The sequence below is a fragment of the Typopeltis vanoorti genome, chromosome 24, assembly GCF_054136105.1.
Source record: "Typopeltis vanoorti isolate ZY-2024b chromosome 24, IOZ_Tvanoo_1.0, whole genome shotgun sequence".
In the NCBI taxonomy this organism is placed as follows: Eukaryota; Metazoa; Arthropoda; class Arachnida; order Uropygi; family Thelyphonidae; genus Typopeltis; species Typopeltis vanoorti.
In genome coordinates, this window is record NC_143572.1 from 23625906 (window position 1) to 23651566 (window position 25661).

At 36.6% G+C, this 25661-nt stretch overlaps 1 protein-coding gene across 7 annotated transcripts in view; it reads left to right on the forward strand.

The window, feature by feature from the left end:
• The first annotated feature begins 7926 nt into the window (after positions 1-7926).
• Positions 7927-25661, forward strand: part of LOC150093021 (uncharacterized) — a 79814-nt gene continuing 62079 nt past the window's right edge. Inside the window, exons 1-4 of one of the 7 annotated variants that reach the window (XM_090413274.1) lie at positions 8108-8327; positions 17079-17161; positions 17887-18013; positions 24175-24209. In XM_090413274.1, coding sequence (XP_090269400.1) covers positions 17887-18013; positions 24175-24209 — 162 coding nt within the window. In that variant the 5' untranslated portion in view covers positions 8108-8327; positions 17079-17161. Of the gene's footprint in view, positions 7955-8107; positions 8328-8794; positions 8922-17046; positions 17162-17886; positions 18014-24174; positions 24210-25661 lie in introns of those variants that run through there. The other 6 variants (XR_016550398.1, XM_090413268.1, XM_090413272.1 and 3 more) reach the window with 6 other exon arrangements.

A 25661-nucleotide genomic window follows, 5' to 3' on the forward strand; every position in this document is an offset into this window, starting at 1 on the left:
AGATGCGATAATCTATAGTGGGCTGCATAGTTTTCTAAAGTGTAGGTCCTATCCTAGTAACTCATTCACATTTTATAATAAAGTGACGAAAGCAGAATTTGATAGAGGTAATGCTGGCCTGGTTGGCCGAGTGGTTAGTGTACCGGCTCTCCAGCCAAAAGGATGCGAGTTGGAATCCCGTTGTGGGTATGCATGTTTGTAATTGTCTGTGTACATACTAGTGGTGGTGGAGGGCAGTAGATGACATTGGTGTAGATGAAGGATTACACTGTAGTGAATTTGAGTGATGTAGATGGAGAGGTGTAGAGTAGGTGTCCTCCCTCGATGAATTTTTGGACTCCTTGGAGGTGTGACGTAATAATAATAATAAAACTACTACAAAACTGGTGAGAATAGGAATGGATATGAAGCCAGTACCACGAATAAGAGGTTGGCTTAAGGGCAGACACCAGAGAGAGTAGTACATGGGGGGAGTGGACACTAATGGAGTATCTCAAGGTTCGGTACTAAAGCCACTGCTCTTTAATTTGTATATCAATCACATAGGGAAAGATTTAAGAGGGTATATCCAGTTATTTGCTGATAATACTAAACTAGGGAGAACAATGGTTGAGGAAAGTGATGTACATATCCTTCAGGATGATTTAAATAAACTGCGTTGTCAGGCAATGGAATACGATTGTCACTTTAAAGTCGCAAAATGTACGGTATGCACTTCGGTTTGAAAAGGTTGCATATAGTGTATCATACTGATGGTACTGGTTTGCAGGAAATGGAGAAGTTTGGGGACTTGTGGATAATGGTGGACAAAAAGGTCATATGGCATATTGCAAAAGTTGGTAAAATAGCTCAACGAATTACTTGGATGTTAAAAAACAAGATAACAAGTAAAAAGATAAAAAAATTATTATTCCTCTTCCTAAAGCTATGATTCGGCAATGTTGAGTGGTATAGATGAAGAGTTTTACACCAGGTTTTTTAGGGACCAGGAGGTGGTCTAAGTGATTCAGAGATGAGTAACCGAGATGGCTACAGGTCTGTGGAATACTCTCTACAAGGATAGGTTGAAGGTCTATGGGTTGCAAAATTTAGTTGCTAGGCGGAAAAGAGAGGACATCATAGAAACTTTTAAGAAAGGGGGTTTTATAAATTTGATGCCAGTGAAATATTTCAATATATGACTAATAGTCAGGGAACTAGGGACCATCCGCAGAAGTTGTTTTTGCATGGAGATTGGTGAATGAGTGGAATGGATTTCCAGAATTAGTGGAGAATTCCCTGATAGTGAATGGATTCAAGGAGAGGTATGATAGGATTTGTGTGTATGATGGTTGATTTTGGGTCTCCTACGATGAGTTTCTGGAGTTTTGGTAAATAATAATAATAATACAGTAAAACTTCGATATAACGGATTATATCGGTGAGGGGTGTCCGTTATATCGAAAGTCTGTTATATAAAAAGTATTACACGTACATAAACCATTCACCACGAGTAAACAAATGCACACTACTAGTCATGGCTTAGCGAACGTCGAAACATCGGCAAGCTCGCGTTAAAAACTACCGCAGAAAGTAACGCGACGCGACAAAAGAACCAGTTACAGGGCGATTGGTGTGATCACATGCCAATCATTCGCCGAACATGTTTTTTGAGCGGTGACTTATTAATGTCGGTTTAATTACTACAGTGTTTTTCTAACATACGATGGCATATTCGACAACATTTCTTAAAAAATACAGTAAATTAATAACAAAAAATAACCTGTTAATTTAATTACAAGCAAATATTGGTTTAAAAACATTTTAAAATTAACAGGGTGTTAAGTTTCACATGTGACATACTGACCGAAAATTTTGTCTGTTAAATCCGAAGTCCATTAAATCGAGATCGGTACAATCGGGGGTTTACTGTAATAATAATAATAATATCCGCTCTCCTCCTCCTCTTTACGAGACTTTGCAAATTTCATTCCCTGAATCTCTCACCATTTCCCACATTCGAGAGACATGTTCCCTTCATCGTGAATCGCCTTTGGATCTGATTTAACATGTTCTTATTACCATTACAACTAGGCATGAAATCTGTGCAGAATAATCCATATGTGGCTTTTGAGACTGGAACAATAATTTATTTATTTCTACGCGTCGTCTTCCACATCATTGCAATAATCCAGTGTGATGACTCACTTGTAAATGAGAACCCTGAACATCACATCCTCATCTAGCATTATTCCCAAACCTGTAATACCCTCTAATGCCTTCAAAGTGTCTCCATCGAGAATATAATCTTTACGCAGTAGCTAGTACCAAATATTAGAACCTTAAACATTGCAACATTGAATAGAACGTCCCTTCCAGTGCAGATTTCTACTTGGAGATCAATATAAGGTTGTCCAAGTAGAAACTCCTTGATGCTGGCTTGCAGTCAGCCAGCATCAAGGAGTGCTACGTGACAACATAGTCGGGGACTATATTCTCCCGATAGACGCCGATAAACAAAGTCATATGTAAGCGAAAATTTCAAGGTTTGGGGGTTGGATTTTCCCATCACGGAGGCCCATATCATAGGAGCTTACAAGCGATGCCATCTTAAGCAGACCATATATAGAACACAGGCCAGACAGATTATGGATAGTGTTTTATCGTCGTGTATGGGATTTTGTTGTCCCCGTTCTCGTAGCACTATTTTACAGTTCCTCTCCACTACAAATTTACCAAGCGAGTTTGTGCGGTGCATCATGTATTAATCTGCAAGGTTAATAGGGATAATTAATCAAAAAATCCACTGGCCTCTCAAAAGCGGACTGCAAGATCACAGCTGCTTTTGTGAACAAGTCAGCAACTGACTGAGTTGAGGATGAGACTTGTCATTCAAAGAAAACGAGTGTCATTCAATGTATACAATTGTGTAACGTTCAGGGGGCTCAATAGAATATAATTAGTTTTTATAGATTAAATTTCAGATATCATTAAATTAAATTAAATTACACACAGTCATTGCAAATTCTTCCATCTGTTAAATATCAAGATTATATATTCGACAACAATACTCTTCAGACTTGAATGGAGAATTTCAATCGAGTGTCTGTCACCAATTATTTTTGAAATTCTTCAGAAAGTAGGGCCCCCTCTTTATCATCAAGAAGGCTACAATAACAGCTCTAGTCTCCCCTGATCAACGGAATGCTTTCAGACCCAATCAAATATCCACCCAGAAATAGACAGTAAATATTGGTCCTTGGACCAGAGAACTTTAAAGGAGCCGGCAGGAATTCCTTGAGTTGGGTTGTGTGTCAGGATTAATATAAACATGCTAAAGATGCATTTTAATTGCCTCCGTAGCGCAATTGGAAGAACAACGGTACATTGTGCCCTTCGATTGGAACAGGCCTAAGTTCGATTCTCGTCGCGACGGGAGGAATCTTTATCTGGATGATTTTCAATCGAAGGTGAGTTAGTGAATCTCAGATGAAGGTAGCAGGGTTTTTCTCCCGGAAACTCGGGTTTTTCATCCCGCATACAGGCAAATCGACCGTTCAGAACACACGCAATTTACACACATAGAATACCAGTTGTGGTAGATGGCGTTGTTCGTAGTAGAGGTTCGGTGTAGTGGTTGAGACAGTTGTAGGTGTCCTCCCGCGATGAGTCTTCGGACTCCTTCGAGGTGTCAGGAATAATAATAATAATAATAATAATAATATATGGACTCTCAATTTCCTCTTACTTTTTTTTCAGTGGTCCTCGCGACCTGTTTCCAGATAGTTGACAACTCTCGCACCATAACACTTATTCCATTCACACTCTTCACGAAGAAATCCAAAGTTATAGCTTATGCAGGTGATGTAGTGTACACCCGAAACTTTGAATTTTAAGCTTTAGTGAATGATATGAAATCATGACAGAACGCAACTCGAAGTTTATGGAGAATAGTACTTATACCTTTCCAATGGATCTAATCCCTAAAGAAGACCCCATACTATCTTTGCCTGCCCTTCTCAGAATATCCTGAACTTGGCATAAATCAATTAAAATCTAAAACGTCAATATTCTCAAAGACTAGGTTAACAACAACTGCGATTTTCCTCCAGGGAAACACTCATCAAAATTATTGTCTGCCATAATTTCAGTATATTATTATTATTATTATTATTATTATTATTATTGTTACGTGACATCTCCAGCGACTCATCGCGGGAGGGCACAATTCTCTACTTCACTAAATACATCCCATCCTCTCCACTACTCCTTAATTCCCCAACTACAACACTACCATCAACGCCATCTATCGCCCATCATCACCACAATAGTATTTTTGTCTGTAAACTGCGTGTGTTCTGAAGGCCGGTTTGTCTGCACACGGGATTAAAAACCCGAGTTTCCGGGAGAAAAACCCTGCTACCACCTTATGAGATCGGCTAACTCAGAAATATAATTTCAGTATATCAGAAATTCAAGAGAACCAGTTATACCCCTAACGTTTTTCTGAGAAGTTTATGTAAGTTGATATCAAGATCCTTCAACTCTCGAAGAAGCTTGAAGGTTTGGCTTCCCAATCCTAAGCATTCACTGAATAACACCACCTACCATTGAAACAACATACTGCAAACTGCCCATCTTAAAGTCCATCTTGTGTATTATTTCTTTGTCTTCAAGCTTCCCTGGCTTGAAATTATCGACCATATAATTAAGGTCGGAAAGTAACTGTCTCAGATCAGGATAAAAATTTTTGCCAGTTTCTAAAAATCCCACTCTTTGCGAATCAGCGTCAATAACAGAGCCTTCGTAACTCAGTCGGTAGAGACAAAGCCCTTTGGTCGGAAAGACCTGAGTTCTTTTCCCGTCCATGATGTAAGGAACCTCTATCTGGTCTCTTTCGAGTAATGGAGAATTATCCAGGCTCGTATCCAGGAGAAAAAAATCCTCTACAGAGGTAGAGAGTTTTTCTCCAAGAAACTCGGGTTATTCGTCCCTCAGAACAGGCAAATCGGACCCTTCAACACAAGTTGCTAAGTCAAAAATCAAATACATAAACCTTCATTAGTAGGGCTCAACCAATCCTAAGGGGCGGTCGAAGAACGGAGGGAAACCACACGAATAAAATAAAATAAGCGTCACTAACTTCCGGAGAAGTATGACCTGTTGTGAACTTTTTATTCCATATTCTACATACCAACATCCTCGATTTAGTAACCAACAAGAACATCTTGTCCTACAATATCATTCAGTATGGAGATTATTCATTGAGAATAGGCCTGGCTTAGAGAACAGCATATGGCATTCCTACATTAAATGTAGACTGCACGATGATCAACAACATTCAGAATCCTTTCAATGATGGTTGCCAAGAATCGACACTACTTATCATGCTTTCTGCAAGTGCTCATTTTCTCTGTGGAAAAAGTTGCAAGATCTACTTACCATTCACCTGCTCACAGATACAAGTCACCACGATCATATCTGGAAGAATGGGAAGAAGTATATCAACATCATCAATCCTCAAACGATGTTGAAATTGCAGCAGATCATATTTACCAGTTCGACAGCTTAGTACGGCGTTTCTTATGTTCTTATGGTAGAGAAAGTACAGAAAGGTGACGGGAATGGGACTACCATGATCCCCATAACATCTTACCTCCTTCTAGTAAAGTTGTGCTTGGTCCTTGGTCTTCCACTCAGGTAATTCAGATAATTCAGAGAGGAACCAGACAATGGAAGCCAGATCTAGACGGTCAGACTGAAATGGGCAGATCTCCATTAGTGGGGATTTCGTCATGGTCCTTTTCCATCTTGTAGACTTTTTGTGGATGTGGTGAAAAGAGAAATCGAAACTTGCACCCTGAACATCTAGCTTGGAGCTTCAAAACTGGGGGTACAGTTCTGATCTCTGATGAATCCCATGTTAATCTACAAATGGATTATAGATGTTGCTTGATCGGCAGAGAACAAGAAATGGAGAACCATCACTGAATACCAGAGAAAGGGACAGTGTTATTGTACAGTACAGAATAATGATCAATGGCCACAACATTCTTCATGTTTTTGATAGGGATACGAACAAGGTGGCTCATCTGGCCTGGTTCAGTCAGCGTGTGAAAGGACTGCCCTTGCTTGCACAGAGTCCTGACCTCAACCCATCAAAGATCTGTGGGACGAATTGGAGCAGCAATTGAGATCCAGAGCAACATATTCTCGATCAGCCGCTGAACTCAGTGCTGCTTTGTTGGAGGAATGGAGACAAATTCCACCTGATGTCTGCCTCACTTTGGTGGAAACCCTTCCTCAAAGGCTGCAGGAGGTGATCAGAGCCAAAGGTGAACATACCCTATATTAGGATTGACCTGCTGGTATCAATTTTAAATCGCTGAAGTGTCCGGGCAATTATTGGTAGATAGCGTAAGGTCCTATAATATTCTAAAGATCATTCTCTTTGTCTGCTTCAAAGTACTTTATGACATGACATTGGGATTTTGGGTGCAGAATGATTTCTGTAAAAAAGTATAAACAGAAAGTGTTAGCTTTCTTATTGCAATGCCTCAGGGATATTTTTACAACATTTTTGTGCCTTCTATCCATGAATAGTTATAAAGATATAGTACATTTCTACTCTGCACAGATTAAGCTTTTATTTTATTGTATATATTACTATGATTTATATTTTTATATAATACTTATATCCAGTTCAGAGAAAACTTTAACTTTTTTCGAGCCACTTGAAGCCTCAAATAAGCAGAGAAGCTGTCTCACCACTGGCGATAAAATTCTTCTCTCATCTGATGGTATTCGTAAAAATTCATACCTACGTACGGGTGAAATTTGAAACCGCAGTTTTGTCGAAGAGCGATCATAAAGCTATATTTTATGAAAGCCTTTTACAGTGTCTTGAAAGACAGTTCAAATGTGTTGTTTCCAGTTGTATCCAACAGTGACATATTCAAATATTCTTTTGAATTTGTTATGCTATGCTATGGGGGAATCTAAACCGCTCTTTATTATGTGACACCTCCAAGGACTCATCGAGGGAGGACACCTGCTCTACAGCTCTCCTCCACTCAAATTCAACAACTACAGTGAACCACATCACCTACACCATCGCCATTTACTGGCCGCCACCACCACCACCACCACGACTAGTATTTCCGATTTTCATGCGAGTGCGTTTTTGATCTGCTGTGAGCAAGCGCGGCACCCATCTTGCGCAAAGCTTTTACCTATTGTTTTGAAATGCCTATAGTCTCAGCAATTTCACGCATTTTGACTCGGCTGTCATCCAATACCATATCGTGCACTTAATCAATAATTTCTGGTGTTGTTGCACTTTTTTGACCTCCTTCAGTGGATCATCTTCAGGGCTGGTACGGCCACTTTTAAGTTCTACAGTCCATTTCTTAATTATCGAAAACGAAGGAGAAGAGTGCCCGTAAACGTTTATGAACTTCGAATGAATTTCTTTTGGCGGTCAACCTTCTACGGCTGGATTCGAACCCACAGGCTTTTGGCTGGAGAGCGGAAACGTAGCCAAGATATAACGTCTTTCTCATCTGTTGTTTCTTGAAGTTATTATTATTATTATTATTATTATTATTATTATTATTCCTGATACCTCCAAGGAGTCAGAAGACTCATCGCGGGAGGACATCTTCAACTATCTCTACACCTTACCTCTACTACGAATCAACGCCATCTACCGCCCACCTCCAACACCACCACAACTAGTAATTTTTGTCTGTAAATTGCGTGTGTTCTGAAGGGCCGATTTGTATGTATGCGGGATGAAAAACCCGAGTTTCCGGGAGAAAAAACCCTACTACCTCCGTATGAGATCGGCTAACTCACCATCGATTGAAATCGACCAGATAAAGAAGTTCAAAATTACTTTTTCTGTTATTTTCCCTAAGTTCAAGAGAAGACTAATGGGTTGGCAATTTTACGAAAATTGTCGTGCTTTATGTGTGTATGTGTTTTATTCTATTTTATTTTATTTTTTTCTCGCTGATATTTGCGTTATTGATGTTTCCATGAGAATGTGCGCTTTTTCAATTTTGTTTGTTGACGTTTTTCCTTAGGTTTGTATTTGGCGAGGTTACCGGCGGTTAACTTTATCATATTTAAGGAAAATCAAACTTTTTTTTTTTTTTTGAGACAACTTTTTTTTAAAATAATAATAAAAAAATCATCAAGAGTTAGTGTTTATAGTACAATGGCTCATATGGCTTTTTCTGCCCTCGATGTAAAATATTTCACTTAATTGCGTTCTGAATCTGCAAACAAGTATCATTGAACTTCAGTATCTATTCGACTTTGGAACATTATTGTTGAAGCCCATGGTATATATTAAAATGATTGCCTTTCTATTGATACCAGCATTTTTACTTATCTTTTTTTTTTTTTTTTAATTCATTCGATGCCTGCAAGTTTCTGCAATGTCAGAAGTAAATTAATATCGTGTTAGCAGCAATTTTAATGATATGAGCACAAAAAATTAATTAGTTTATAAGTTGGTGTAACATAGCTCTTTACAAAAAGCAATAATCGCTGTTTTTTATAGTTTTAGCAAGCAACTTCAGCGCAAAAACTTAATATCCAATTGTAATTTTTATCCCCCCCCCAAAAAAAAGATATATCTATTACGCAATGATATATATATATATATATATATATATATATATATATATATATATATATATATTAAATAAATATATAAAATATATAATTGTTATTTAAACAGCAATATCAACATAAAAATACAGGCGCCATAATATTAAAGTTGAAATATATGGCTACTAAATATATTATTCACTCTTTTTATGTCATGTTAATTTGTGAAATCTTATGACACAAGCATCACTGATATGACAATTGTTAAGAATGGGATATTAACAGCACATGAATAGTTGTATACTTCATGATCCCAAAGAGAGGTAGGTTGCTTAATGTATAGTATACTGATATTGGTTATGAAAGGGAAGGGAAGAAATTTGAAAACAACAAGGCTCTTAATTAGTTTAAAAAAATTGCCACACAGCTATATGATTAATTATTATTTAAATAACAGTATCGATAGATTTCTTGGTCTTAATACAGCTGTCATTATTTGTGTTCATTATGTTTATTATTACAGTCAGATATTCATGTAATTGGACTTATCTTGGGAAGTCCTTACTGTCATTTACACAGTGCTCATCAAACTGCACCTTCAAGTCATTCACTGTTTCCAGCACTCAGAGGTAGTAAGGTTTCCTCTCCTGGAAGTGTGGGGCTCTTTTTTCCTCAAAACTGACAAACAAGTCAGAAGAACACATATTCAACACAGTATGCTGACCTCATAGCCTTAGTTGATTTGGTGGTATTTCTAAATAATCGCAAATACCCACTAGCTGTACTCACAGGTAATGCATTCCACTCACCACCTGCCTTCAGAGCAAAAACCTGCCCTTCAATGTGTTTCTCACACCCTCCTTTCAGCCATTTTCCTGTTCATCTCACTGATCTATTACTTAATCACATCATTCTACTTTAAATGTCATGTAGCAGTCCATTCAAGGCTTTTTGCAAAATCTAAATGTATTATTTTGTATACATCTCCCTTGTTCAAGGCATTTGTCACCCTGTTGTAATACATAATGTGACATCTAAAGCATAACATCCTCTTACTTATCTAATCCATATTGACCCTCATAGAAAATCCTGTTGAGAATTATACAGATTGGTTAATAATTTAAAAAGCCCCAATCTTATCACTCTCTTTGTGAAGAGGTTGATAAGAATCAGGCATTTGTTAAACAAGTATATCAAAACTGCTGTTAACTCTCTGGAATGTTCCCTTAAAACATATAATAATATGTGATCGCATCCTGTTGCCTTATTATTATCTGAGACCTCCAGGGAGTCAAGGACTCATCGAGGGAGGCTGTAAATTAGACAACCCAGCTATCATACCTTCCCTTAAATTCATTTACACTAGATGCACTCACTACCCATAAGGGCAAACTATTCCACTCACTCACTGCTCTCTGGGAGAAAACCTAGCTCGTAACCCTTTCTTGACTGAGAACAACCTAAACTTCCATGGATGCCCCTGTGTTCTCTCCTCGCCTTCCATATAACGAAAAATTTCATCATTTGAAATGCTCTAAAAAATGCTCTAAAAAATGCTCATTCAAAAGTTTATAGACCTCTATCATATTAGATGAATTTACTTAATTCTTGTGTACCTCCCTCCCTCTCTCCTTGGCAGTTCCTCCTCTCCTTATGCATGTTCCTTCGGATATCATAAGTATAAAATACCTTGATAAATTGTTCATAAAATACTTCAGCTATATTCTCAATATTTGTTCCTAGCTTACCATTTACATCAACTAATATCTGACTCATTAATCATTCTTTTTTTTTCTACTGGGTTGCAGGCTGAAAGAACACTCTAGAATACCTTACTTGTACCTTACCGAACCAAGTTGTTTTCTTAGCCTTCTCTTTATATTTCTCATGTAACTGGTTATTACCTCACACCTTATTTGCCTTCACATAGGCTTTTGTTTCTTCATTGCTGCATGTTAATCTCACCATTCATCTATTGTTCACCTTGAATACACCTATTTTATTTAACTTCCTAATGTTTTAGTGTTAAAAGTTTAACACACAAATGAAACATTTTGGTTCTTATAAAATTATTATTATTCAGGCCTCCTTGGAGTCAAGAGACTCATCACAGGAGGTCCTTCCTAGGAAACACAAAGTCTATCATACCACTCCTTAAACTCATTGACCATTCCTGCTCTCACCTTGAATACACCTATTTTATTTAACTTCCTAATGTTTTAGTGTTAAAAGTTTAACACACAAATGAAACATTTTGGTTCTTATAAAATTATTATTATTCAGGCCTCCTTGGAGTCAAGAGACTCATCACAGGTTCCACCACCCTCCATGCAAAGAAACCACTCCTCACACTCTTGCTCACAGCTTCCTTTCATACTTTCCTGGGATGGCCCCTTGTCATTGTTCCTTCCTGCTGCTCCACCAAGTGAAAGAACTCTCCGCTGTCCACCCTGTAACTGCTTCTCAACAGTTTAAAAGTCTTGATCATATCACCTTCTCCTTCTTCTATTCACCAAACTCTGCAGTTCTCGTTCCCTCAGCTAATCCTCATAACTAACATTGTACAGTCCTGAAATCATCTTTGTTATCCCCTCTGCACCCTTTCCACAGTTAATTTATCCCCTTCAAATCCTGGGGACCAAATTTGAGAACAATAGTCTAAGTGGGGTCTGATCAGTCTTATGCAATGGAATGATAACTCTTTTATCTCTGCAGGCCCTCGTTCTTCTCAGTATTGCAATCCTCTGAGTTACCTTCACCACCTTTGCATGTTTGCTAAATTCTGTTTATACTGCATTGCTAAATTTAATTTTCATCCATGCATATTGTATAATAATCTCTTTTTGCCTATTTTTGTACTGCTAATAAAGGCATCTGTTATAATTTTACATATCTGTAGATACTGCATTCCTTGGCTTAGTGTTTCATATATTATGTATTAACTTATATTGTTAACAATTTTTGCACTACTGTAATAACCTCTGACCTTTTGTGTTGCTGTGCCCTCTGCAGCAGTTCTGTTTACCTAGAGATGCTGCTTTGTGAAACTAGATTCTTGTAGAGACATATTGTTTACAATTTTCTGTAAATGCTAATGTTGTAACCTTTAAGTATGTCACAGTATGATCTTTGTAGTTTTTGTGCCAAATAAACTATAAACCAACCAACCCTGAATTTCGGGTTTCTATTAATCACCCCCCCCCCCCCCCCAGATCTCTTGTCTCCCCTGCTTCCTCCAGTACAGCTCCTCCAACCGAGAATGCAGTCTTCCATCAACGTATCTCAAACTTCAAAACCTTACATTTTGCTGCATTAAACCAACACTTACATTCATTTGCTCATCTGTCTAGTTTATTCAAATCCTCTTGCAGGGCTACCACATCTGCACTATTACTAATAACCCTTCCCAGCTTCACCTCAAAGGTTAAACAATACAGGTCCCAGTACTGAGCCTGGTGGAACCCCGCTTGTAACCTTCTGCTTCCTTGATATTGCCCCACCATACACAACTCTCTGATACCAATCAGCCAGTCAATCTTGAATCCAGTCGAATAACCCAACATCTAAACTCATGTGCTGTAACTTAAATGTCAGTTTATCATGTGACACCCTGTCAAATGGCTTTGCAAAATCCAAAAAATGGCAGTGTATGCCTTTCCCTCATCAACTGCTCTTGTCACTTTATTATAAAAGGCAATCATATTACTTAAGAGGTGCCCCTTAACAAATCCATGTTGATTCTCACAGATAACATTACCCTCATCTACCCAATGCTGTATATAGTCCCTCACTAATTTCTCCAAGATCTTAACAACTACTGATGACATACAAACTGGCCTATAATTAGACACTTCCAGTCTGCTACCATCCTTATGCAATGGCACTATCTTACCTTCCTTCTATTCCTTCTTGGGTACCTTTCCTGTAGCCTGACTTTAATTGAAAAGCCAGGTCAACAGAGCTGCCAGTTCTTTAGCACATTCTCTCAAAACCCATGACATCCAGGATACTCAGTATTTGGAACACACTATCCTCTTGCACCTCTAAACCTTGAACCTATCCCTCTAGTATTAAAACCTTCTTCTCCAGGATGAAATACTCTATAAAGTGCTCATTGAACAACTTAACTATATCCTCTGCATCAGTCACTCTATTCCCATTTTTTATTCCACAGTGTCATTCTTCCACAATCATTTATCCTCCTACTGGCCACATAGCTAAAAAATTCCTCAGGATTTTCTTTGGATCTTAGTGCCAATCTCTTCTCATATTCCAGTTTTGCCTTCCTCACAATATTAGTCACTCTCATGGCCCGTCTTATATTCTTCATGCATCTGCTCTCCACCTCTCCTTATATCTCTTCCATAATCTCTTTTTCACCAGCAGTTCCTGTTTGATATTGTTTGTCATCCACTTGACACCAAATTGTGTCCTCTTCTTCACTCGTGGAATACAGCTTACTATTGCTGCTAACAAATATTCCTTCACTATTTCCCAAGCACTAATGATATCCTGGCCTTCCAATTCTGCCCTCCATTTTTGAACTGCCCCAAGTTGATATCTAAGACTATTATAATCACCTCCTTATAATTCCACATATGTTCCCTTTTCTTTGATACTCCTGCATGTCTATTCATCTTCCATGTTAAAATCACATGGTTACTCTCTCCAACTGGGGGAGAGATGTCATCTCAGTTATTATCAGCTCTTCTGATGTTATGACCAAATCCAAAATTCTTGAATCTCTTATTCCCTCTATTACATGTTGCTTTCAGAAAATGATGTGGTTGGATAAAATGGATATTGTATTTTCAGAAAAGATAGAGAAAATAGGACAGGAGGAGGTATATTATTAATGATAGTGAAGAACTTCAACTACAAATAGAAGTTAAGGAAGATTGTAGATCTGAGGAAATCTGAGTTAGATAGAGGTCTATGGCAACAACCAAAATATATTGTGAGAAAATGTGGATGACATACATTGGCAGATTTCAACTCTGCACTTTGGGGATATAGATTGGAAGGAAGAAAGGGCACATGACAAAATGGAAATAGAATTTATATAGTTACAAAGGGATAATTACTTAAAACAGCACATGATGGAAGGGAACAGAGGTTTGAGAGTGTTGAATCTAGTAATAGCATCAGAAGATTTGTCTATAACTACAGTAGCAACTCTACCTCCAATCAGGGAAAGTGACCATGCAGTTTTATCCTGGAAGGGTGCTCAACATGTGGAATTTTCAGTCAAGAAAGGAGTTATGTGGATTATGACAGAGCTGACAATTATGATAAACTTAGGAGACAACTTGGAGTGGTGCCATGGCATAAGAAGCTACATGGAATGAATGTCATTAGTGCATGAGTAGTAAGTGGTCAGGGATAGTTTGAGCACGGTAGTATTAGACTGATACCCACGGTCAAGAGAATGACCCAAGTAGGGATAAAATGGATGAGTAGCAATATCAAGCAGGAGCTGCAAGAAAAAAAGAAAGCATTGTGGAAGGAATATAAACAAAAAGATCATCAGCATGCTCATGAGCAATATAAAGCACAAGTAAGGTAAGGAAGGCTAAATCCAATTTTGATAGAAAACTAGCTAAGCAGGCCAAAGTAAATCCAAAAGGTTTTTTTTTTGCTATGCAGCAAGTAAGAGAAAGAATGATTATGGAAAGATAACTTTACTCAGTGCTTATTTGTTCAAAAGTGACAGAAGAAATAATTCAGTTACTAAGTGATAACTTTGCAAGGTTATATCATCCATGTGGTGACTTTGCAGTTATTGACATTATTATTATGTAACACCTCGAGGGAGTCCAAAGCCCCATCGAGGGAGGTCACCTACTCTTCAACTCTCCATCTCCACCACTCATTTCACCAACTGTAACTATCTTCATCATCTACACCAACGCAATATATCACCAACCACCACCACTAGTATTTTCACAGACAATCACAAACATCCATGCCCACAGTGGGATTCGAACCCGCAGCCTTTTGGTTGGAGAGAGGATACACTAATCACTCGGCCAACCAGGCTGGCATGACAGAGACTAATGTGAAAATTGAGGTAGATAAACTGGAGGTACTCAGTATATTGAAAAATATCAACATGAATGCAGCACAGTGGGAATGGATGGCAATTCATCTCATGTGCTACAAGAATGTGCAAGTGAACTGGCGGTGCCTCTGACAAAGTTGTTTACTGTAAATCTCAGCTCTGGCAAGGTTCCAAGAGAGTGGAAAGAGGGTAAGATGGTTCCATTACATAAAGATAGCTCCAAGACAGAAGTAGCAAATTACAGACTAATTAGTATCTCTGGAGTAGTGGTATTGGAAAAGCTGATTAAAAGTAAAATTCAGGAACAAGTGGATAGGAATATGATACTCTACAAGGGCAGCATGCCTTTGTAAAAGGGAGGGCCTGCCTCAGTAATTTATTCATCTTTTATAATAAGATGATAGCAGAATTGGATGATTCTGTCATTGGAAATAAATAGCTACTTTGTGATAGTGCTGTACTTTGCAAAGGCATTTGACAGAATACCACATAGAAAATTACATAAATTGGAGCAAATGGGAATGGATATGAAGTTGGTGGCATGGATAGGGAGATAGCTGATAGACATCAGAGGTGGAGTGGAATCAAGGCACATGCAGGTGTGTAGTAGTCCTAAGTAAAGAGTAGTAGTCCTAATACAGAGCCATGGGGCTCTGTATTAAGACTACTACTCTTTAATTTGTACATTATTGATATAGCAGAAGATTTGGTGGGGGGTAGTTGTTTACTGATGATGCAAACTACAGAGGGCAGTAGATGATAAAGGTGATATGGATATCTTAAAGGATGACTTAAATAAATTGGCAATGTGGGCAAATGACAATATGATTACATATTGATGGTACTAGATTACAGGAAATTGATGAGGTTAGGGATCTTTGGGTGATGGTGGTTAGAGATTTGAAATTGAGAGGACACATTGCAAGAGTTAGCAAAATAGCTCAGAGGATCACTTGGATGTTGAACACATTGACAAATAAAGATAGGAAGGTTATTATTCATCTTTATCAGGCTATGATTTGACCACATTATTATTATTATTACATCACACCTCCAGGGAGTCCAAAGACTCATCGAGGGAGGGCATCTACTCTACAACTCTTTGTCTCACTACTCCACCAACCTTCATCATCTAACACCAACGGCATCTACTGCCGACTACCACCACTAGTACTTTCACAGACAATCACAAACATCTATGCCCACGGCAGGATTCGAACCCGTAGCCTTTTGGCTGGAGAGCAGATACACTAACCACTCGGCCAACCAGGCTGGCTGAGATTTGGTCACCTGTTTTTCTAGGGGACCTTGAAGTAGTGGAGAGGATTTAGAGATGAGTAATCAAACTTGTGACAGGTCCGTGAAATGTTCTCAGTGAGGAAAGTTGAAGGTGTGTGGGTTGCAAAGTTTAGTTGATAGGTGGAACAGAGGAAGACATGATAGAAACTTGTAAATTATTGAATGGGTTCTATAAAGAAATGTCTCACTACATGATGAATAGAGAGAGAGAGGGAGAAAGAAAACTAGAAGTTACCCCTGGAAATTGTGTAAGAGTGTGTGGTTAGTAAGTGTGTTTGGACTAGATCTTTTGCTTGGAGAGTGTTGAATGAGTGAAATGGATTGCTAGAATTAGTTGTGGGTGGGCAGTTAATGAGCTTAAAGAGTGGTATGATAGGTATTGTGTGTACTAAGGCTAGCATAGTTCTCCTGCTTCCATCCAGTCAGCATTGAATTATTAATATTATCTCAAATCATTTTGCCACTTTTTCTCAAAAAAAAAGTTCCATTTGAAACCAGAATTGAAACACAGTTTTGTATACATTCAACATCCCAAAACTTATTGAATTCCACTCAGACCAGATTGGCCTGAGTGGAATTCAATACTTACTGCAGTTTAATTTCGAAACCAAAATTGCTTATTTGTTTTCCTGTAAATGGTATGATTGACTCAAAAATTAGAACAGCTTGTTAAATGTTTGTAAGGATTCTAAATACTATATTGCAGTAAAATTTGTTTAGTCAGTCCCAGAATAACTTGTATAGCGATGGACAAAAGAAATTCAATATATGCCTGCTCATTTTACAAAACATACCTCCTAACATTAATATGTAGTATAAGCTAGTGCACCGATAAATATATCAGTTAACATTGGATTGTTTTTCATCAGAACAGAAAGATAATATTTTTTTTTTAAAACTCAGTTTAAAAAATATTTAAAAAATCTCTAAACATGTTCAGTATTCTGTCTGGTAGATATAATAAATTTTTGTTATTGGTTAGCATATTAGAAATATGGTTGATTTCTTAGCTTAAAAATATGGTGCAAGATTTTCTTCATGTAACATCTAATCAAGCATTTTCAATATTGTTTTTCAAAACTCTTTAGAAATTATAGTAGTTTTTTCTTATTAAAACAAGATATTAAGAGAGGAGTATGGCAAGAAATGAAGAAAAACATTATGGAAGATTAAATCGTCTAATTCTAGAGAAAGAACGTGAAGGTAAATGTTTAAATTTTGTCTTCTGTTGCATGGAGATATAAAATTATTTATAGTAACATTGGTCTGTGCATGTGTTAGAATGTTTAGTTTTCATTATTTGTAAAAGGTTTAGTTTATTATTATTTATTATATCCTGATAGTCAGTTATGCCAATTGTAAAAATAGGCTGCCAGTAGTATCAGATTTCTATATTGAAATCTAAGGATGCATGTGGGATCCTAGATATATGTATTTTGCTATGATAATTCTTTCTTATTCTTCAATACTAGTCTTTACTTCATCAATAATTAAGTGAATTGAGTCATTACTCTTCAATATACAAAAATGAAAACAGTTTAATAATACTAAACTACATTAAAAGAAATTTACAGTATTCAGAACTTTAACCACAAATTAAAATCTAAAGAGATCAATAAAGAAATCATGTTTTATCTGTGCACAAAATATGCCAACTAAAATTAACATTATGTTTCTTAACTGCATCTGGACTTCTGTTGAAAGAAAGTTTCTTTTATTTCTTTAGCAGAAACTGTTCTTTTTCTGAAAACCATTTTTCTCTCACGAAGATCTTTGAAATAATTGTTGATTTCGTATTCTTATTAAGAGATATGAAAGTTCACATTGGGATAATACAATCCTCAATTTCAAATACTGTCTAGCATTTAGTAGTCTTTGTAGACCATTGGTACACTATAAAGGTGACAGTCTTAACATACTCTCTACAGATGTTTCTGTCTTGGGATCGCCTTAACAAAGTGGAGAACGAAGAATTAGTGCACTTTCTAAATATTATCTATCCAGGTGATCAGGTGATTCTAGGTTGTCTTCAATGTCTTTTACCTGCTAATTTAGGTAAGCTATCTGATCTAGTTATATGGCCCAGAGCTGTTTCTGATGTATTTTAGTGATTATATTTTGTTGCATTCTATCATGGAGTGGATTTTCCTTCTAACCTTGTCATTTGTTATGTGTGCCATATTATTATTATTCCTGACACCTCCAAGGAGTTCGAAAACTCGTTGTGGGAGGACACCTACTATACAACCACCACTACACCGAACCTCTACTACCAATCATCTCCATCAACACCATTGCCCACCACAACTAGTATTTTTTGTCTGTAAATTGCATGTTCTGAAGTGCCGATTTGTCTGTATATGGGATGAAAAACCCGATTTTCCAGGAGGGAAAACCCTGCTACCTCAGGTAGCAGAGTTTTCCCTCCCAGAAATGGTATCTTCAAAAGTTTTCTGTAGCACTTCATCTCAAAGGCCAATAATATTTTCTCATCTTTCTTTAGCAATATCCAACTCTCACCGTGAGACAGAGTTAACAAGGGTATCGATGGGGTAGAGTCTTATAGCTAGCTGTATTTTATTGACCTTCCAAAGTGGCTGTAATCTCTAAAGGGCAACAGTTACTCCTTTAATGACTTCCAAAAAAAATCATACAAAAACGTTTATTCTTTCTACTTTTGTTTTAAAAATTCACAACCTTTCTCCTCTTCCTGTCAAAAGATTTCCAAGGAAAAATAACCGAACACCTAAAAAATCAACTCGCTGTATCTATTCTCTGAAACAGCTGTTAAATCTTTATTAATCTAATGGAACTTTTAATATCCGATAAACATTTCTCCTTCTATATGAGAAACTTTAATTATCAACTTCTAAATTTCCTGTGAATTTTTTTTCACAACTGTGAAAGACAAGCTGCTGCTATTACACCATTGTCTTTTTTTCCCCCCACTTATGTATTTTATGAATACACAAACATTAAACTATAATACTAATTTTGGCTGGTCTAAATTGTGATCAAGTGAATTAATTCACTTCATTAAAAATTAGTGCTACATGTAAACATGCTATATTCACAATTCACGACTCTGTTATATATAAACAAACAATCAGTTGTGCTTTTCTACTAATTGATTCAGGTCTCCAATAATTAGATCAGTAACCTCACACTAGATGATGAAATTCATCTCCCACCTAATGATAATCACAAGTATCCATTCCCACAGCAGGAGAGATTCAAATCCCAAGCATGTTGGTCCAAAAGCATAAACCAACCAGGCTGGTTTTCTAACACTTGTTAGACAATTAAGGATTGGGTATCGGGCAGATTTGAATAAAGTGTGATAGTAGTCTCACCATAGAAAGGAGTAGAAATCCTAGAGATCATCCCATTTATTTCTGTTGTAATGCCAAATATGAGAATGGGGAACTAGACAATGAGACTTATTTGTGCCTATGGTCCCACAGAAGGTTTTACTAAGGTAGAAGTGGAGGAATTTTTTGAAGCTTTAGAAAGAGCAACTGACACAATAAAAAATGAAAAGTTGGTCCTTGTTGGGTATCTAAATAGCAGAGTAGAAAATGATTGTCAGACATAAAAATATTTTGGGAAAATTTGGAGAAAAGAGCAAAGCTAATAATAATGGCAAATATCTGTTGGATTTCTGCTCAGGACATGGACTGGTTATTACTAACACCATGTTCCAACATAAAAATGTGCACAAATTCACATGGAGAGAAGAGACAAGAAATAAGAAAAGTCTCATTGACTATGTTATTGTTGATAGTGATATTTTCTCCCTGGTGCAGGACACCAGAGTGTACAGAGGATTTGAAATTGGAAGTGATCACTATTTAGTCTTGAGCAGAATAAAATTGAATTTCATATTGAAAAGAATAACATGTAAGAAAGTTTTAAAGCGAATAAAAGTTGAGCAGCTCTCAGATGTGAATTGTACACTAAAATACACAAAGATTATTGAAGAAAAAATGAAAGAGTTTGAGAACAGCAATCAAACCTTGAAGATTCAGTGGCAAACTCTGAAGAAAACCCTCATTGATTCAGCCAGAGAGACATGTGGCAAGGTTGTCTGCAAGGATAGAAAAATCAGAACTCCATGGTGGACACAGGAAGTTAAAGAGGTAGTGAAGGAAAAGAAGAAAGCATATCAAAAGTTCCTGGCAAATAAGTCAGCTTTTACTCTTACAGAATACAGAGACAAATGTAAGAAAGCTAAACACTGTGTAAAACTAGCTAAACAAAAGTCATGTGAGGACATAGAAAATAAATGTCAAGAAGGTGGGAAAATATTCTGGAGGTTGTTGAAGAAACTTAGGAATGGAGGAAAGAGTGCTGTAAAAGGAGTTAGAGATGATAAAAGTGACATGAAAATGGGAGAAAAAGATATTCTTGAAGTATGGAGTAATTACTTTGAAAAACTGCTAAATGAAACATGCAGTGAGGACAGCACAGTGCTAAAAAAACACTGACCAGGCATGCTGTCAGGAATACATATGTATACTTGAAGTAGAAAAAGCCATCAAAGTCTTGAAATGTGAAAAGGTAGCAGGAGTAGATGATTTTCGACCAGAAATGCTGAAGTATGGTGGTATAAAAGTCTTACAGTGGCTGCACTGCATAGTTCAGAAAGCCTGGACAGAGGGATGAATTCTGATGATTGGAGTAGAGCTCTCATAGTACCCATACATAAAAAGGGAAATAAAACTGAATGTGAGAATTACAGAGGTATTTCCCTACTGAGTGTTCCTGCCAAGATCTATGCAAGTATACTTGAGGAAAGGTTGAGAAGAATTGTGGAAGAAAAGCTTGGTGAAGAACAAGCTGGATTCAGGCCAAATCGAGGCTGTCAGGATCAGATGTTCACTTTACGACAAATAGTCGAGAAAGCATGGGAATATAACAAAGATCTGTATTTAAGTTTTGTCGATTTGGAAAAGGCATATGACAAGGTGCCAAGAGAGAAGCTATTCATTACACTACAGTTATATGGTGTCAATGGGGCATTATATCAAGCAATACTTAGTCTTTATTTGAGTTGCAAGTCAGCAGTTAGAATTGAAGGAAGTACAGGAAGATGGTTTAATGTTAAATCTGGTGTGAGACAAGGATGTACATTATCCCCTCTGTTATTCATTATTTATATGGATCACATTATGAGGGAAAGTGGTATTAATCAGAATTGGAGATATTAGTGATCAGACATTGGATCAGACATTAAACATCAGAATTGGAGATATTAATGTCAGCTATTTGCTTTATGCAGATGATGTTATACTTTTAAATAAATCCGCTACAAGTTTGCAAGATTCCCTGACTAAATTGAATAACTGTTGTAATAGATATGGTATGAAGGTCACCAATAAAAAGACAAAGACAAGGAAAATAGGCAGAATCATTGAAAATGTCAACTGTGTTGTGAATGGAGAACCTGTGGAACAAGTAAAACATTTCAGCTACTTAGGCACGATTTTTACTGAAGATGGTAAATTAAATATAGATATAGACAACAGAATCAGCAAAGCTGGTATGGTAGGAAGTCAATTGAATAAATACATATGGAATAAAAGAGAAATTAGTCGGAACATTAAATTAGCTGTATACAAGACAGTGTTCAAACCAGTTTTAACTTATGAATCTGAGAGCTGGATCAGAAGTAAAACACTTGACCAAAGACTAGAGACTGCAGATATGAGAGTCCTGAGAAAGATTAGCGGCATGAACAGATGGCATCAATGGCAATATCATATTAAAAATTAGGATATTAGGAAAGAACTTGATATTGTCATCATCCAGGAATGTGTTAGCAGAGCTAATCTCAGGTGGAATGATCACTTAAACAGAATGGGTGAGGAAAGATTAGCAAAACAAGTGTTCTCTGCCAGTTTGGCAGGAAAACGACACAGAGGAAGACCAAGAAATAGGTGGATTGATACAGTACAAACTGCCTTAGACGATAGAAATGCAAGATCTGATAACGTTGGAGTTTTGACAAGTAACAGACTGATTTGGAGGAAAATTGTAGATAGGAAGTTAGTAATGATGTAAATTTTTTCATGTAGTACTATCATACCCTGTACGCCCCTTGAGGGTGCATAGCAGAAATTTGATGATGATATAGAAAAAAAACCCTTAAAACTTTCGAAAATTTGCAGGTGTTTGTAAGAACATAACCTTCTCTTAAGCTTTATAGTAATTTTTCGAAAGTAAGAAATGTAAAGATTTTTCTACATTTAGTGAAGGAAAAATTAACGGTAGACAACAGAATAAGTAAGGCTAGTATGGGGAGGGTGGATCAACTGAATAAATTTATATGGAATATGAGAGAACTTAGTCAAAACATTAACTGTATACAAGACAATTTCAAACCCATTTTAAGTTATGGATCTGAAAGTTGGGTTAGATATAAAGCAGTTCATCAGACTGCAGATTACAGATCTGAGAATTATGAGGAAAATTAGAAGAGTGAACAGATGGCATCAATAGCAGAATCATATTAAAAATGAAGATATTAGGAAGAAACTTGCTAACAGATAAGCTTAGGTGTTGTTGGTTATTCATGACTTATTTTTAATGGTATTAACAACACCAAATGAACTATTTTATAAAATTGCATCTTCATCATTCATTCCAACAGTATGGCATTTTACAAACACTTACACACCGAGCCATTTGTTGTAACGATGCAGTGCTGTCTACGGAACTCAAATATCTGCGCTGCATGTTCTTGGCCTATGGCTACAATTCCTACAAAATAAAAAAATACTACATAGCCCCATTACCCCTCTCTCCCCTAATACACAGGAACATAACATTACCATTTCTATTCCCTATGTCAGAGGTACATCAGAAAAGATAGCCAAAGTACTGATGAAACATGGCCTGTGCACCACATTCAAACCTTATCTTAAATTAGCAACTCTGATCTGCTTGCCTAGGATGAACTTCACCCTCTAGCACACCCTGGAGGGTGTGAATACATGTGACTTGGTGTACTATGGGCAGACAGGAAGATCTGTTAACATGCCCCTGGAAGAACATAAAAAAATAATTCGTTACGATTATTATATCAAGTCAAGACTGGCAGACCATGCTTTGGATACTCCCTTCACACCAGATTAGATGGAAGAAAACTAATGTGTTATTTAGAAGTCATTACAGATATGAAAGATTAATTTTTGTCAGCCATGAATAAGAAGAATTCTCCTAACCTGAGTAAATACCGTATTTACTCAGGTTAGGAGAATTCTTGCACGTTATCCTAAGAGTGACTCCCACATAGCTGTAATACTTTTTTTTACAACATTAGAGGTCACCAAATTAGGACTTCAGATCTTCTCTCCATTACAATTGTATTGTTTCACTTACTGAATACATGCTGTCTTGTGCTCTGATGATGCTGATTTGAAATTCAGCAAAATATAAGCAGTTAATAAAACATCATTTTATAAAATAGTTCGTTTGGTGTTGTTAATACTGCTAAAAATAAGTCATGAAGAAATTTAGGAATGTGTGAGCAGAGCTGATCTCAGATGGTGTTGGTTACTTCATTGGAATGGGAAAGAAAAGATTATTAAAACAGTTTTTTTTACCATGATGATAAGAAAAAGATCCAGAGGAATATGAAGATCTAGATAGACTGAATGCAGTTAAAAGTGCTTTAGGAAACCAAAATCTGTAATGTCTAATGGCTGGAGTCATGACAAAAAGCAGGCTTCATTTGAGGAAAATGGTTGATAGTAAGTTTAAGTTACTAACAATGGAAGTTATTATGTAGCACTGTTATAGTATTCTGTAGTATAAACATGGAGGATAAACATCAAGAATTTGTTGATATGGCCTTTTTCCATTTCATAATGGAAACCATCTCACTTTTTTTTTTTTTTTAACATAAGAACACCAAATCAGTCATTTACCAATATTAAACATTTTTGAATGAGACAAACAGGGGAACATTATAGAAAAATCTTATATGAAATGCAGTAATTTTTCCAAGGAAGGATTGTATTGTGGAACTGCTTAGTTATTACTGATATAAGATGTACTACCTGTGTTAGGTAAGATCAACATTCTTATATTAGTAGAAATACAATTTACAATGATAGCAATATACATTTTATAAATTTTTTTGGATGGTTAGTGTTCAAGTATTAAATTCAGTATCAGCATTTCGGCTGAATATTTTATTTATTTTATTTTAGAGAGAAAAATAAAACACCCCAAGAGACCAAAATTGGTAAGTTTCTGCATGGTCAAATTTCAATAATTTTACTTGAACAATTTTAAGTTTATTCTGAAACGTCTCTATTTTTAAATAACCTTGCAATATTGAAACATTTTTATAATATAGTTGCAAAAATCTTCATCTCATCTTCCTCTTAATGTGTTAGAGCCATTGGCTTATTACGACCAAATTCCTGACATGTACCCTCAAGGGGTGTGCAGGATATGATAGTACTACATGAAAAACTTACATCACCACTAACTTCCTATCTATAATTTTCCTCCAAACCAATCTGTCAAGACTCCAATTATCAGATCTTATATTTCTGTCTAGTAAGGCACTTTTTACCATATCAACCCACCTATATCTTGGTCTTCCTCTGGGTCTTTTTCCTGCCAGCCTTGCAGAGAGCACTTGTTTTGATAATCTTTCCTCTCCCATTCTGTTTAAGTGACCATGCCACCTAAGATTAGGCTCTGCTGTCACATTCCTGGATGCTAGCAATGTCAAGTTCTTTTCTAATATCCTTGTTTTTAATATGATATTGCCATTGATGCCATCTATTCATATCCCTAATTTTTCTCAGGACTCTCATATCTATGGTCTCTAGTCTTTGGTCAAGTGTTTTATTTCTAACCCAATTCTCAGATCCATAAGTTGAAATTGGCTTGAACACTGTATTGTATACAGCTAATTTAGTGTTTTGACTAATTTCTCTCTCTTATTCATTATAAATTTATTAAGTTGACTTCCTACTATACCAGCTTTGTTGATTCTTTTGTCTATTTCCATATTTAATTTACCATCTTCACTAAAAATCATGCCTAAGTAGCTGAAATGTTTTACTTGTTCTATAGGGTCTCCATTCAAAATGCAGTTGATATTTTTTCACTGCTTCTGCCTATTTTCATTGTCTTTGTCTCGATATTACTGACTTGCATATCATATCATGTCTATTGCAACAGTTATTCAATTTAGTCAGGGAATCTTGCAGATCTGCATAAAACAAAGAGCTGACATTAACATCTCCAGTTTTGATGTCGGGTTTTAATACCACTTTGTTTCATAATGTGATCCATATAGTTAATGAATAGCAGAGAGGATAATGTACATCCTTCTCTGACACCAAATTTAACATTAAACCATCTTCCTGTACTTCAGTTCTAACTGCTGACTTACAACTCAAATAAAGACTAAGTATTGCTTCCTATAATGCCCCATTGACACCATATAACTGTAGCGTATTGAATAACCTCTCTCTTGGCACCTTGTCATATACCTTTTCCAAATCAACAAAACTTAAATACAGATCTTTGTTATATTCCCATGATTTCTTCACTATTTGTTGTAAAGTGAAGATCTGATCCTGACAGCCTCTGTTTGGCCTGAATCCAGCTTGTTCTTCACCAAGCTTCCCATCTCAATCCTTCTCAACCATTTCTCAAGTATACTTGCATAAATCTT